Source organism: Corapipo altera, unplaced genomic scaffold, assembly GCF_003945725.1.
Source record: "Corapipo altera isolate COAL_440 unplaced genomic scaffold, ASM394572v1 22b, whole genome shotgun sequence".
In the NCBI taxonomy this organism is placed as follows: Eukaryota; Metazoa; Chordata; class Aves; order Passeriformes; family Pipridae; genus Corapipo; species Corapipo altera.
In genome coordinates, this window is record NW_020884876.1 from 2011966 (window position 1) to 2025397 (window position 13432).

The 13432-nt window shown below is 39.5% G+C and overlaps 1 protein-coding gene across 1 annotated transcript in view; it reads right to left on the bottom strand.

Annotated features, from left to right (window-relative positions):
- Positions 1–13432, bottom strand: part of SCFD2 (sec1 family domain containing 2) — a 188614-nt gene that overhangs the window by 12732 nt on the left and 162450 nt on the right. The window contains exon 6 of the mRNA XM_027635848.1: positions 2190–2335. Within this exon, the coding sequence (XP_027491649.1) occupies positions 2190–2335 (146 nt within the window). The remainder of the gene's footprint in view (positions 1–2189; positions 2336–13432) is intronic.

A 13432-nucleotide genomic window follows, 5' to 3' on the forward strand; every position in this document is an offset into this window, starting at 1 on the left:
ATTTAGTTCTTCTCACAACATGTGCATAATTTTTAGTTGAGCCAACAAAGCAAATTACAGCAGACATCAGCTGCAGGATCTTTTAGAACATGTTAAGATTTCTGTCAAATCTAGTCACGCAATAAAGAACTGTTTGAAAATACACATGCAGTCATGAAATCCTATGTATAAAAATCTGTTTAATATCTTCATAGATGAGGAACAGAAAAACATTAGGAATGAAATGGAGCAGAGATCAAATTACAGTTTAACAGAGAGGCTTACTGCACAAAATTAAAGGAAAAACATCATCTGATTCAGACAAAACTATGTACTCGAAAGACGTTAAAAATGTGCTATGATTTTGCATGTCTGAATTTTCAGCAGCAAAATTTAGTGCCCTTCAAAACAATCTGGTTAGGCTACACAGATACTAAAATGTAGACAGTAGGATCACTTACTTTTTTTAACTGTGATAGTTTCAAATGTTATTAAAATCTTTTATGATTTGAAATTAATCTATTGAAATTAATCTATTAAATTTTAAGGAGTTTCTTTGGGGGCTCAAACTGTGTTTAAAATAGCTGTTAGAAACCTCAATGGCTACATCTCAGACAAGGTTATAAAAAGAAGGGAGAGAAAGAGAGAGAGAAAGAAAAAGAATGAGAAAAGGAGAGTCAGGGATGGAAGGAGGAATGGATATAGGGATAGAGGAAGGGAAGGAGGAAGGGAGAAATAGATCAAAATGCAAGTAGTTTCAATAACAGGCAAAAAAAATACTCTCTTGCATGGTCACTACATGAATTGCCTTGATAACCTGATGAAAACATCTGTCATTTTATGTAAGACATACAAACTTCAGTACTATAAAAAGTCCTTCTAAGACACAAGCCAATTCCCACTTATTTACCTTTTTGTGAGTCTTAAGAAGAAATGGAGCCTTCCCAGCTTCTAACAGATGAAGCAAAAAAGTGTGTATAAGCTAAACCCATTCCCATAGCACTAGGTAGAGCTGGGAATGTGTATGGTCATAGGATGGGCACTACTTCTTCAGAGGAGCTAAACTGATCGCACACAACCCACGCATTTAACACCTGCCAGTCAGCAGAGAGGCCCATTGGTAGAGAGCTGTGTGTATGATGGACAATCACGTACTGCCTGCTTATTTCTACTATTATAAACCTCCTGGACTTCCCTCAGCAGAAGGTTCGTCCTATTCAAGCAATTAAATTGATCTCATGGCCAAATTAAGGGGCTGCAAGGTGTTAATATATCCCTTGCTGTGTTACAGCACTTATCCCTAAGCAGACAACCTGGATTATATGCAAAGGACATACTGATGCTAACTACACCTTCAGGAAACCTTTCTTATCATCTCACTGCCTCCACACTGAACGGTATTAAATGTTCAACAATTTTCCCCATTTTGGACACCAGATTGGTCCTAACTGTTAGGAGACTTCAGGAACAGGTTTTCTCCACCTTAGATTTCCAGCAACATTTCGCAACAGTCATGATTACTGTTCTTACAAAGCAACAGTTAATTTGAAATACATCCCTTTGATGGCCCACAGCACTGTTATGAGTTTGGAAGGATTTTTTTCTGGCTCAAGGCTAGAATCAAGTTTTATGGTCTCTCTCTAAATCCCTGCTTTCTGTTATAAAACTCTATTTTTAACTGAAATAAGTAAAACACTTTGGGGGAGACAAAGAAAAAAATTGTCTATTAGTCCTGATGACCTAAAGTAATATCACAGTTCATGTGTTCCTATTTTAGAAACAGAAGCTGCATTTGTCACCTATTTCAAATGGGTCTCCCTCTCACACTCATAGGGATGGAAGAGAAAATACATGGTAATATTGTTGCTGTATGGATGTGGAAATCCTGTTTTGCTACATCATGATAGGTCTTAATCAAGAACTACCTACATCCAGCCCTGCATTTCACAAGCATTTTTTGTTGTATCACAGTGCTGCAGAGCAGAGCTCAAATTTCTTTCTCAGATAATTAATTGTTGACATTGACATGGATATGCTTAAGTTTGGACAAAGGAAATTCTTGATGATTAGGTCAATTATAAAATCTATACTTAAATCCCTTTTACGTGGGCAGAATGCATATAGTATTAGCACGTCAACAAAATTAGTGCTGTAATTTTGACAGCATGTTAGAGAAATAAAATACACAGGGAAAAGAAAGATCCACTTGCCTGGTGGGTGTTGCTGCCTGGATTACGTATGGAATTAAACTGTTTCATGTGCATTCGAACTCTTGTAATATCCCTGAGGGACTGAAAGATACTGTCCACTGCATCTGTGGCTTTCTGAGATGTCAGGTTCAGTAAGGAGTCACAGCCTAAAGAAATAAACCAACACGCAGCTCAGTGAGTGAAAAACTTTCACATGTTTTGATAATAAGCAGTAAGAAAAGGATAATTGGGAGGAAATTTTTAATTACTTTCATCATGTTATATTCCAGAAACTCAGGGGCTTGTTAGATAGCATGTCCTCAGTGTGGCACAAGCTAAGCAAGAAAACAAAAATCCTAGACAGCACGCAAAGTGAACAGCACCTCTTTAACATTCGTAACCTCAATCACACAGCATTTTCGTCAGCATAGGGTATGTTTTGCTCTCCACATCAAACAAAAGGGCCTATGCTAGCAGGCCCCAAAGAAGAGTCCCCCACTACGTGGAAAGGAGCCAGATGGTTTGCAGATCTCCTTGGGCAAAACAGTCATGAAGAGGGGAAAGGCTCCTCAGGCATCATACCTGGGCTCTCGCTGGCATTCTGCTGACTCCGAAGACATTTCCTACCTTTGCAACAAGAAAAATGGGAAGAGTTTGTGCTAAATACAGCAGAAATGACAGCCACGCATTGGGAAAGAGCTGTATTACCACAAAAAAGCCTTTATCCCTCAAAGTGGCACAGTTACTACTTTTAATATATTTTATCAAAGCGCTTCTGCTAAGGTATAATGCTTATCACCCACTGAGGCCAAACTCCAATTACAGGATGATGTAAAAGGTCCCTCCAGGTGGCCAGGCAGTGCCTTGGCGAAGAGAAATTATTAGTCTTGACTCTATCCCCCTCACCATGGGACCTATATTGCACAAAAGCATTGAAAACATGCTTTCTCAGCTGATCTGCTGATAAGAATTAGCTAAGTGAGAGATAAGTGGGTCACCTGCTATTTTTATTGCCTTGTCAACACAGCACTACTCCTTTTGACATCTCTGCTTGCCTCCTTCCCACTTGACTCTTTGTCCCTGTGGCAGCAGATCCATCAAAAAATAACCCTTCTTGCCACATGTGCACACCAACACACTAACTCCTGCTTATTGTTATTGTCTTCTCCAGGGATGCTGCTGTAGTGGCTTGTGTGTCCATCCTCCAGTTTCGCAACTGATCCTGCACCAGCAAAAATCTATGTCTACGCAGAATCCTGCTGAGAGAACAGGGTCTCCCTGCAGGTCCAGTGCCTGCTGGCTTGCATTGTGCTGTGCACAGCAAGAAAGCGCTTGAATTTTTGTATAGGAGGACCCCGAAAAAAATTTCCTCTACAACTGTAGAAAGAATCCTTATATGCTAAAGAAAAAATAAAAAAGGTAGTACGTTCAAAGTCTACAGAGAATTTTTAACAGCTAATCTGAATTACTCTTTCACATCTGTTCGATCTGCGCAGCAGAATATATATATATTTAAAATATATATAACATATACGCACACACACACACACTTATAGAGGTTTGAAACTATTCCTACAAGATGGTGATTAGACACTGAGGTTTCATTTGTCTGAACATTTTTTGTTGAGAAGCTCCAAGCTGGATCCCCAGATGGTGCAATAGAACAGATAAAATGATTGCTGCAGGGCTACATCAAACCAAGCTGCTGAGGATTTATGCCATTATAGCCCACAAAGCAATGAAGTGAGCATGAACTGGACCTCAATGACTTCCACGTTATAATTCTAAGGCAGACACTCATATATTTTTGGACTTGAAATTAGTAAATTTTTTTAATGAGTGCAAAATAACTTAGAGGAATACTTTTGTTCAATGTATGTGAAAGATCTGCATGCCCTGATACTCTGACCAAAATTCGTTTCAAATCCACTTGTCACTTCTCACTTCCGGAACTGCAGTGCAGTTTCCAGCAGACATGGTCTGCCTTTGTAGCTGGAAGCCCTAGCAATGCTCCTCACTTTGCCTGGCCCAGCTTTTTGTTACTGGGTCATTCTTCTCTTGAGCAATTTCTGGGTGAAGTACAGCCTCTGTAACATTACTCATTACTTGAACCTCATTGCCAGGGAAATGCTGTCTGGAGCTTGGGCTTTTCTTCACAGCTTGTGCTGACATATTCATGGGCTAGAGGAGGTCATGAAATCACTCACCCTCACCATGTGTTTCTCAGGCCATATCATTTCATTAACCAACACAACAGGTGTGTAAGCCTTAGTGCGCTGGGCTGTGTTCAACTCTGCCTTCTGGCAACACAGAGTGTATCTTGAGGAGCACTAGAGCAGGGAGTGGTCCGATGTCTGCTTCCAGTCCCCGCATCAGAGTGCGGTGGTGGACCCAGTTTGGGACCCCAGGGGGGCACTGGAGTTGAAGATCCAGTCTGGCACCAGTTTAAGGCTGACCAGACAGAGGGAAAAGAGGTGTAATTTCAAAGGTTTCTCAAAAATGGGGATTTCTTGGGACTTTCAATCAAGAAATATCACATCCAGGGAAATTAGGGATCTCTTTTTCCAGCGGGACATCCAGTAATTCCTTTTTAAAATGTAAATTAAAATATAAATTTTCTTTCCAATCCCTTATTGTTGAAATTAAAATCTTTGAAGGGTGCTGTCTACCTGTTGCACTGCAGTAGGGCTGTAGAGGGGAGCTGAGTTTCTTTTCAGTCTGGAGAACAACAGAAGCTTGTTCTGAACAAGTGGCAGGCTGCTACAAATCACCTCCCGTTCACACCTTGCCCATGAATGGGGCTGTGTGGCATATGGAGAGCAGAACACAATCCCTCTTCTCTGCTCGCTTCATGCTACCAAGAAATCTGCTCCTTTTACAACAGTGAAGAGGTGGAATACATTAGCTGCTGCACAGCTCATGTGGTAATTAAAACAACTCTTCCTGTTACTGTTTTTTCTTGGGAAGTTAAATGCCATTTGGAGAGCATGCTTCAATGAATTCCTTTGAATCCCAGGCCCTATTATATATGGGAAAAGGTGTTTAAGTGAAATTTAGGGATTTCCTGTCAGACTTGAAGAAGCCCAGGTATGGGAAAAAAAAATCACCACTAATCTGTACAGGAGTAAAAATTTTAAAGCATGTATCTGAGATCTTGATGACATCCCAAGAAGAACACAACCTAGTTCTGAGATAAGTGGTGCCCAACCCCACTGATACTGCTTTTGTTCTGCTCCCATCCACTTGCGCTGAATTTGAGGAAAACGAGACTGTCAGGAGCTATATTCAGTGCCTACCAGGATGAGATACTGGCCCTTATTTTTGACCTACTTTTGAACTTCTTCATCAGAGAAAGTACATCTCCTCTTAAGCTACACATTTGCACAACCATTAGTACCACAACTAACCCATTCTCACAAGAAGCTTGGAAAAAGAAGAATGAATGGACATGCTCTGCTCTACAGTATACAGTGACCCAGAAACCAAACAGGACCGATTTTTCTACTGATTTCTGAAACTGGAAGGAAGATGCTTTAAGAAGAGGACACAGACATTGTGAACTCACGAGATCTATAATTACAGAGTGGCACGTGACTGATTATTCCCCTCCTCCATCCAAATGTAACAAATGAAAACTACGGACCTGTCCTTAGTGTCTTGGTACATGGTCCAAGCATTATAAACAAACTCATTCTTTCTCTAAAGCAGTATGATAATTATTAACACTTTGTGAAGGACTTTGATAATTCTGAGACATCACACATGTAGGACTCCAAGGACATTTCAGCACATATCTGATGTTTATTATACAGGGACACATCCTGTGAGCTCTGGAGCTCACTGGGAAGGGACAGCAAGAGCCAGTGATGTGCTTGGAAACGTTCTTGCCATCAAATCTTTGAACCCTCTTCTGAAAACCGCTCTTTGGTGTGCAGGGGATGCACAGTCCACATGGCTAAGTACTTTGCTGGATCACAAGCTCTAAAGCTGCACATGTAAAAATCTGGCCACTTAACTGTGTGATTAAATACGGCTTTAAGAGCTACTTTTGGAGAGTAATTTTTTTTTTTAATTTTGGCCTTAATATCTGTCCTTTGGATGTTTCTATTTTACAGGAATATTTTATTGCCTTCTTCTTGCCAAAATCCAACAGCACAACATGTAATACCAACTTTTATGAAGCACTGCAAGCTTAGTACTGCAGGTTCTCATGTTACACGAAATTAAACCTGTCAATTCAGTGAACAATTACAGGGGAAAACTAAGGCACTTACTAGAATAAATTGCATAAATTAATTGCAGGAATATAAGTTAGGCTCAGATGTGCTTTCTGAGGGAAATTATTTTAACAAATTCATTAGGGAACCATTCAGTTGCTCCCTCAAGTCGTCCATATCTTAATTAAAAACTCATAGATGTTAATAAAGCCATGGTAAATGCTCTGTAAGTCTAATAAGGCCTCCCAATAACGTTCTTGCAAGAACTCAGTAAAACTCCAGACTTTACTAAATACAGAGTTTTACGAACATACCACCCCAGGACCTATACGATCAAATGTCCTCAGCCTTTTGCAAATTATTCTCAGATACCCTCCTTTTGTCTTCAGAATGGTGGATGCACTGTGGCAAGGACAGTTTTTTTCCCATCAAGGACTTTCTTGCTTCTTGTGCAACAGCCAACACCTTTCAGTGATGCTATAAAGCTTCACCCTTGGATCTGCTGCCTCACACCTACTCCACAAGGTACTCTAAGAGGTACCAGGTATGTGAAGGATAAACAATGTGTGGGGACAAGGGATGAGGTTCATGTCCAGGTAGCAGCAGGTGAACCAGTAAGTACTACTGGTACCAGTATGGCACAGCCTCCTTAACCAGAAGAAGTCCATAGGAGTCCAGATGCTTTACCCACTTGGACTTGGACGGGAACATCCGGAAAACATGGCAAGTTCTGTAAATGTCTTGATTTTTGTAAAACCTTTCTTCTTTATGTTGATTACAATGAATCACATTTTTAAAACAACAAAGTAAAATAAGCCTTTCAGTATTTTTGTTTGAATTTTCCATCTTTGTTTTACCTTGGACAATGTAAATGAATACGACCGATGTTTTTTGCATTCACAGTCCAATTTGTTTGTATATCCCTCAAACTGCCAACTCAGGCTTGCAGACATGACTGGAAAATGCTTTCTTCTGAAAACAATAGTCCGACTGAGTATTTTTAAAAATGCATGGAACTGTTTCAACTCATAGTTCTAAGAATGTCAGTAATGGAGAATATGTCTTAAAAATATTTTCTTTCCCAATTTAAGTTCTGAGCCAAACCAGCACTCACAGTATCCTTAAACTAGTGAAGGCAGCTTTATACAATAATGTAAATTTATAGAAGCATAAGATGACAATTAAAACTAATAGTTGTAATCTATTTATGAGCCACTGAAACAAAACAATATTTTAAAAAGGAAGACAAAAATAATGACATTCTAATGCTATGTGTAATTAATTATCTTTTCAAAAAAACCTCTTCACCCAGCATGCTATAGCACAAGTGAAAAACCATCTGAAAACCAAAAAAGATAATAGGCACTTAGGCTGCATTCAATGGGTTATATTTAATGACAGAAAAAAATGATAGATTAGAATAATTACAATTTTAATTTCCCCTCTCTTATTCAAATTAACAATTACAGTACAACCCCTAAGTACCTTTTGCTTTAAATTTGCAATCATGCTCAGAATAATTCCCTTAAAAAGATGACATAGTTTATCTTCTAAAATTCAAACTAAACCATAAAAGCCAAAGCGCTAGAAGGTTGTTTTCCAAGGAAAGACTGGATGAAAAAGCTAAAACCTATAGGCCAGTCCTGTATTAATCCACACTGTTATGACAGTTTTCATGCTAAGAGTAGGCAGAAATCCACTGTAACGAGGTTACAAAGTTCATGGTAGTGAGAAACGGACCTGTCAGATAAACACAAATGTAATATTTGAAATTTAAGAATTAAAATCTGAGAACTGACATACCAGCCTTGACATACTTTATGCACTATTCAGCCAGCACCACATTACCCAACAGTAAGAGAAACTAAAGAAAGACTAAATGCCACGCTTAGTGTAATTATGACAGAACACAAAATGTGTAACAATAAATTCTCTGATGTTTATCTATGACATTACAGTTTGTAGCCTAACTGCAATTTTAAAAGAAAAATATGTTGTTCAAGCTCACCACACTGACTCCTGAAATCCTGATTTCAGAAAGCATTCTGGCATGAAGTCCTACTGAAATTCATCCACAATACCCTCAATCTTATATTAGCATTCCAGCTTGCCAGGAAAGAGAAATCCTACTACTCTACGGTTTCTACAGGTAGACAATTCATTTTTAAATAAAATATGTAAAGTGATTGTAATCAAAAGTAACATCCAGCATAAGTGGTCATCATGGTAATTCCTCTGGTGATTTTTAGTTCAAATTCCAGTTTAGTATCCTACAGGCCTGCCTTTTTCAAAACACAACTTGCTAACACTGTCAATGATACCTATATCCACAGTATATGTCAGTCACACCAAAGATGAATATTCCCATTTCGTGCCTAAACTTCCAACAAGATTTGGTAAGTTTGTGGCCATGAAGTGGTAGATGGGTGATCTTGTAAATCACCATCCTGCCGCTCAAGCACAAGCTCAGCCCTGAAATTAGGAAGCTGAGGCCTTCACACTGGCATCAAGCATTTTAGGGGGACAACACCACTTTTGCATGGAGTCCTACTGAGCTCAGTGCAGCCTCTGAGTGATGGTACTCTCCTGCACGCATTTAATCGCTGACTCACTCACACTTATGCCCATGTCCCCACTGGAAATAGTAATACTTGCTTTCACCTACTTGGTCATCTCTTCCAAGTCTCAGTCCCTTTGGACTGAGCTGACACGCACCCACAGGACTTCTGACTTAGCCAGCTACATGAGATACTGCTACTACCTAAATAAAATCCTAACTCCAGGCTCGGTTTGGAGCAGGTTTGCTGATGGCAACAAGGACAACTTATTGTGGCCTGCTGAAAAAAGCTGACTAGAAGAGGAAGTCAAGTGGTACATCTCCCAGGGACTACAGGCATTAGGAGGACAAAGGAAGGGCTCCCCTTCGTCTATAGGATCAAGCACCTGCCAGTGCATTAGAAAGAACAATTTCCTACCTGGCAGATAGCACAAGACCTCTAATCGTTCCATCAGTAGCACAAGACCCATGACATGCTGTGCCTCTCCAAATGTAGCACAAAGCTGCCTATGGTGTGAAAATATTTATGATGCTGAAAAGCAGAGAAACATGGCTTGTGGTGCCCTGCTGGAGACCTGGAGACCAGGGGTTGTACCAAAAAAGAACCATATTATACTTTTTTTTTTTTGTTCCTCATGCTATTTCTCCTGAAAATGGACATTAACACTGGACACCAAGGTGGAATATGAGGATAAAACAGGATAAGGGCAAAACAGCTGTTCTTTTATCCTGCAAGTGAGGATAATTGAAGTATAACAATTTTCAGAGAATAAACAGAAATATTTATGGTAAAGGGCTTCATCGCATAACATAAAGAAAAACCTTTTACAACATAATATTGATGGCAACAGCCACAATTCTCCACACTGAAATGGGAAAATCTACTTTAATGGCAACCTGCCACATTGCAAGCCACACATGACGGGAGCAAAAGGACTAGAAACAGGAACACTGAAAATTTCTGCATTCACACCATTTACTTGTCCCTCACTGGAGTAATTTTGTTTTTCTACTGTCAGTGGTACCATGCACACAAAGAAAGGGCTATATCTCCCTGGTACCCTGGCCTTACTGAGGGACACCTCCAGCAAGGGGCTGAAGCTGTAGGAATGCTGCAAAGAAGCTGTGTGTGAGTCCCCCGGCTGGTCACACGTGCTACCTAGGCCAGGCGTGTCTACAGGAAACAGATGTCCATATTCTGCAAGCAAATGAGAAGTTACACTGAAGCACAGCCCTCTCAAGACCTTCCATCACAACCAACGGAGATCATGGCAAGGAGAATGTGTGGTTTAATCCATGCACAGCATCTGTTCTGTTACGAGCTCAACTGTATTGCTTGCCGTGCAAACAACAGACCCTCTGGAGGCAAACCCCTGTCCCTAGTGAGTTCTTGTATCTCTTGATCTGCTGAATAAATGACCTAATATGATGATACTTTGTTTCAGATCTTTCCCTGCAGAATACACAGCAAAAAACTGCCACCATTGGTACAATTAAAGCACAATGTTGTACACGTGGGCTTGGGATGCCTGAGTCAATTTTTGAAGCTATGAATCATGAACAATACAATTCCTGCACAAAAGCAAGCTGTATTGTCTGTTACCTACCAGAGTTTGATATTAGAATGCTTTTTTGTATTTAGGTTAAAAGGTACATGATACTTTAGCCAACAGCATATGTGATTATGTTATTTGGAATAAGCATTATGTCTATGATAAGATTAGGAAGACCATATTTTGCAGAGGCATTTGCTCTTCATGAGTCTCATGGAAATATTTAAGCAAAATCGGTATTGCATTTGGAGTTGGAAATAAAACAGGAGAGGTCTTGGTAAATTTCTCTCTTCAGCTTCAGTTTAAGTGGTTGTTTATATTTTTCATCACCTGTTGGGAAACTATTTTATTTTAAATCATTGCTGACTCAAAAGATGACTCCTCTTTTTTTGGCAATATTTCACATCTCAGTGAGGATAGCATCCTATAAAAAGTACCTTCACAGAGATTTTTTTCTTCATGAAAGCAAAAATGATTTAAAAGTCGTCCTGTGTTCATCTACTTATAATCCACTGAAACCACACTGCACTTTGCAGAGATCCTAAGAGCACAGCCCAAGCCAAACACCTAAAAATCTGTGGATGAACAAGGAAAGGCAAGCCAGTAAAAAGCATGGGCAGAAAGAACAATAATAATGCAATAAAAAAAGCAAGTTAGAAAGAAAGCACAGCATGAATTATCCCACTTTATGTTACTTTTTTAATTGAAACTACTGTTATAGAGGAGACAAGACATAGGCAGCATAAAGCATACTTTGGGTGAAAAGCAAAATAAAAGAAGTGACACTGTGGAAAGGATCCAAAGAGAAGAGAAGGAACTCAACTACAGGAAGATGGACCAACATGGTGCTAATTTTTTCCAAAGGATGAACACCACCATGTGCCAAAGGACCAACGCCCCTTCCTCTGAGTACATGGCCACTACCAAGGCATGGCAGATCCCTGACTACGAATAACATAAAATTACACAATTTATGTAAATTTTTATTCTTTTTGTTGTTCTATTAACTGTAAAGCACACTGTAGTGCAGATGTCAAGTATCAGTCAATGAAGAAAATGATCAGCAGTGCAAGCCTCAAGTTCATGTACAGAGGCAGGAAATATCCCAGATTATTAAGTGGCATGTACTCATATTCATAAAACAGATAATAATTCATAATATGTGCAATAGATAAAAAAATATGCTGGCAGAGGTCTCAGTTTAGCAGAAAACATGAACACACATTCAACTTAGAAGGTGTGACAGGATGGAGTTAGGGCAGTGGTTAAGCGCCTTGCTGAATTAGGGTTAAACTCTCTAGTTTAAATTCAGAAAGAATTGTGCTATTTTAATTAAGAAACAATTGAATGGCTTGTGGAATTGGTCTAGAATGTTTCTTAAGCACTGAAAAATTAGGATTTTTTTGTCTTTAAAACAAATCAAAAACGTTGTATGCATTGATGAAAACACAGCTTTTAAAAGGGCCTTGAAGAAACAGTAACTGACAGAAAGTGCCTGCTATCTGTACTCATTTGCATTTAGTATAAATTGTTAATGTTTTCAGGAAAGAGAAATAATGAAAAACACTAGTAATCTTGCAGTCAAGTTTTAACATCTGTTTATTTATTGTGACCAAAAGAACAAGGATAACATGATTTACGCTTCAAGCATATGGCAGAAGCATAGGGATTTTTTTCTTTAAATTGTGCCCGCCTAAGAATTAAAGAAGACATGCAATTTCAAGATCAACTGGATTTTTTTTCTTATTGATGTTGTTTAGGAGACAAAGACATTAGTAAGTGCAAGCAGCCAGTCAAATCTGACGGGCTGGCAGTTTTGCCATGAGGCTGATCTGTGGCAATCCAGTGCTGTTCACTACCCTGGGACTGGGCAGGTGCAGGGTGCTCGTACAATGGCAACTGTATAACTGCAATATAAACATTTATATATCTAAGCTAGTAGGTACTCAAATGATCAGCAGACACAGATGTGCTTCCATGGATATGTACCACATGAAATGAAACCTGAGGAGGAGAGGAGGACAGTCCTCTGGCTCCTACTATAACCATGTTTCATTTCAGATGGGGAAAATACTGACTAATTCTGCTTCAGAGTTTACATGGAAGCATGTTACTGAATAATAGGCCACTCTAAAAACCTTTCCCTGTGCCATCGCTGTTTTGTGGACACCCTTCACTCATTCCTTCTTATTCCTCCTGCCATGAGAAGACACCACACACACAGAAGGTGCTGCAGAGGACATGCACAGTAGAGTGACTGAGTCCTACTCAGTGTTCCCACCAGAGCAGCCTTAATGTGCATCACTTCCACCCTCCCAACAGTGATGTGTGGCAGTGCTAGCAAGCCATGGGGCTCAGCAGCAGCAAATGGCACCTTGGAACTGAATCACTGGGGAGTAAGAAAATGTTTACATTTCCAAGTAATAAAAAATACTAAAGGAGAAAGCTTCCCCATACACTTTATTACTATGAGTTTTTTTTCTCAGATAACCAGTAGTTGTTTACTGCAGATTCTGTGCAACATTACAGTCTTGGCCAATGTCATGGTGATGTTCCATGTCATTTTATTCGAGAAGTTTTTACCATCCCCAGATGTAAAATCATAACAGCTTCCATTATCTGTGATGTAATAATGTCTTACTTTCCTCATATTTGGGACCTTTCTCTCTTTTTTTTTTTTTACTGTGTTTTTATTTTTTCATGAAAGGATTAGAAATTACACTATTCTATATAGCATCTGAAAAATACACTGTTTTCTTGTGCAGTTTTTCCTCTCTTCACTTGGGCAGAACAGCCTCAATAATGGCTGAGAGTAGAGCCTGGAAATTATTTAAGAGCAGTCTTTGTGCCATAAGAAGACTGCAGAAGGCAGCACCAAGCTCAAGCTCCAGGATCGAGCTCAATTTGTACTGCGGTGCAGCAACACACTATTTTCAG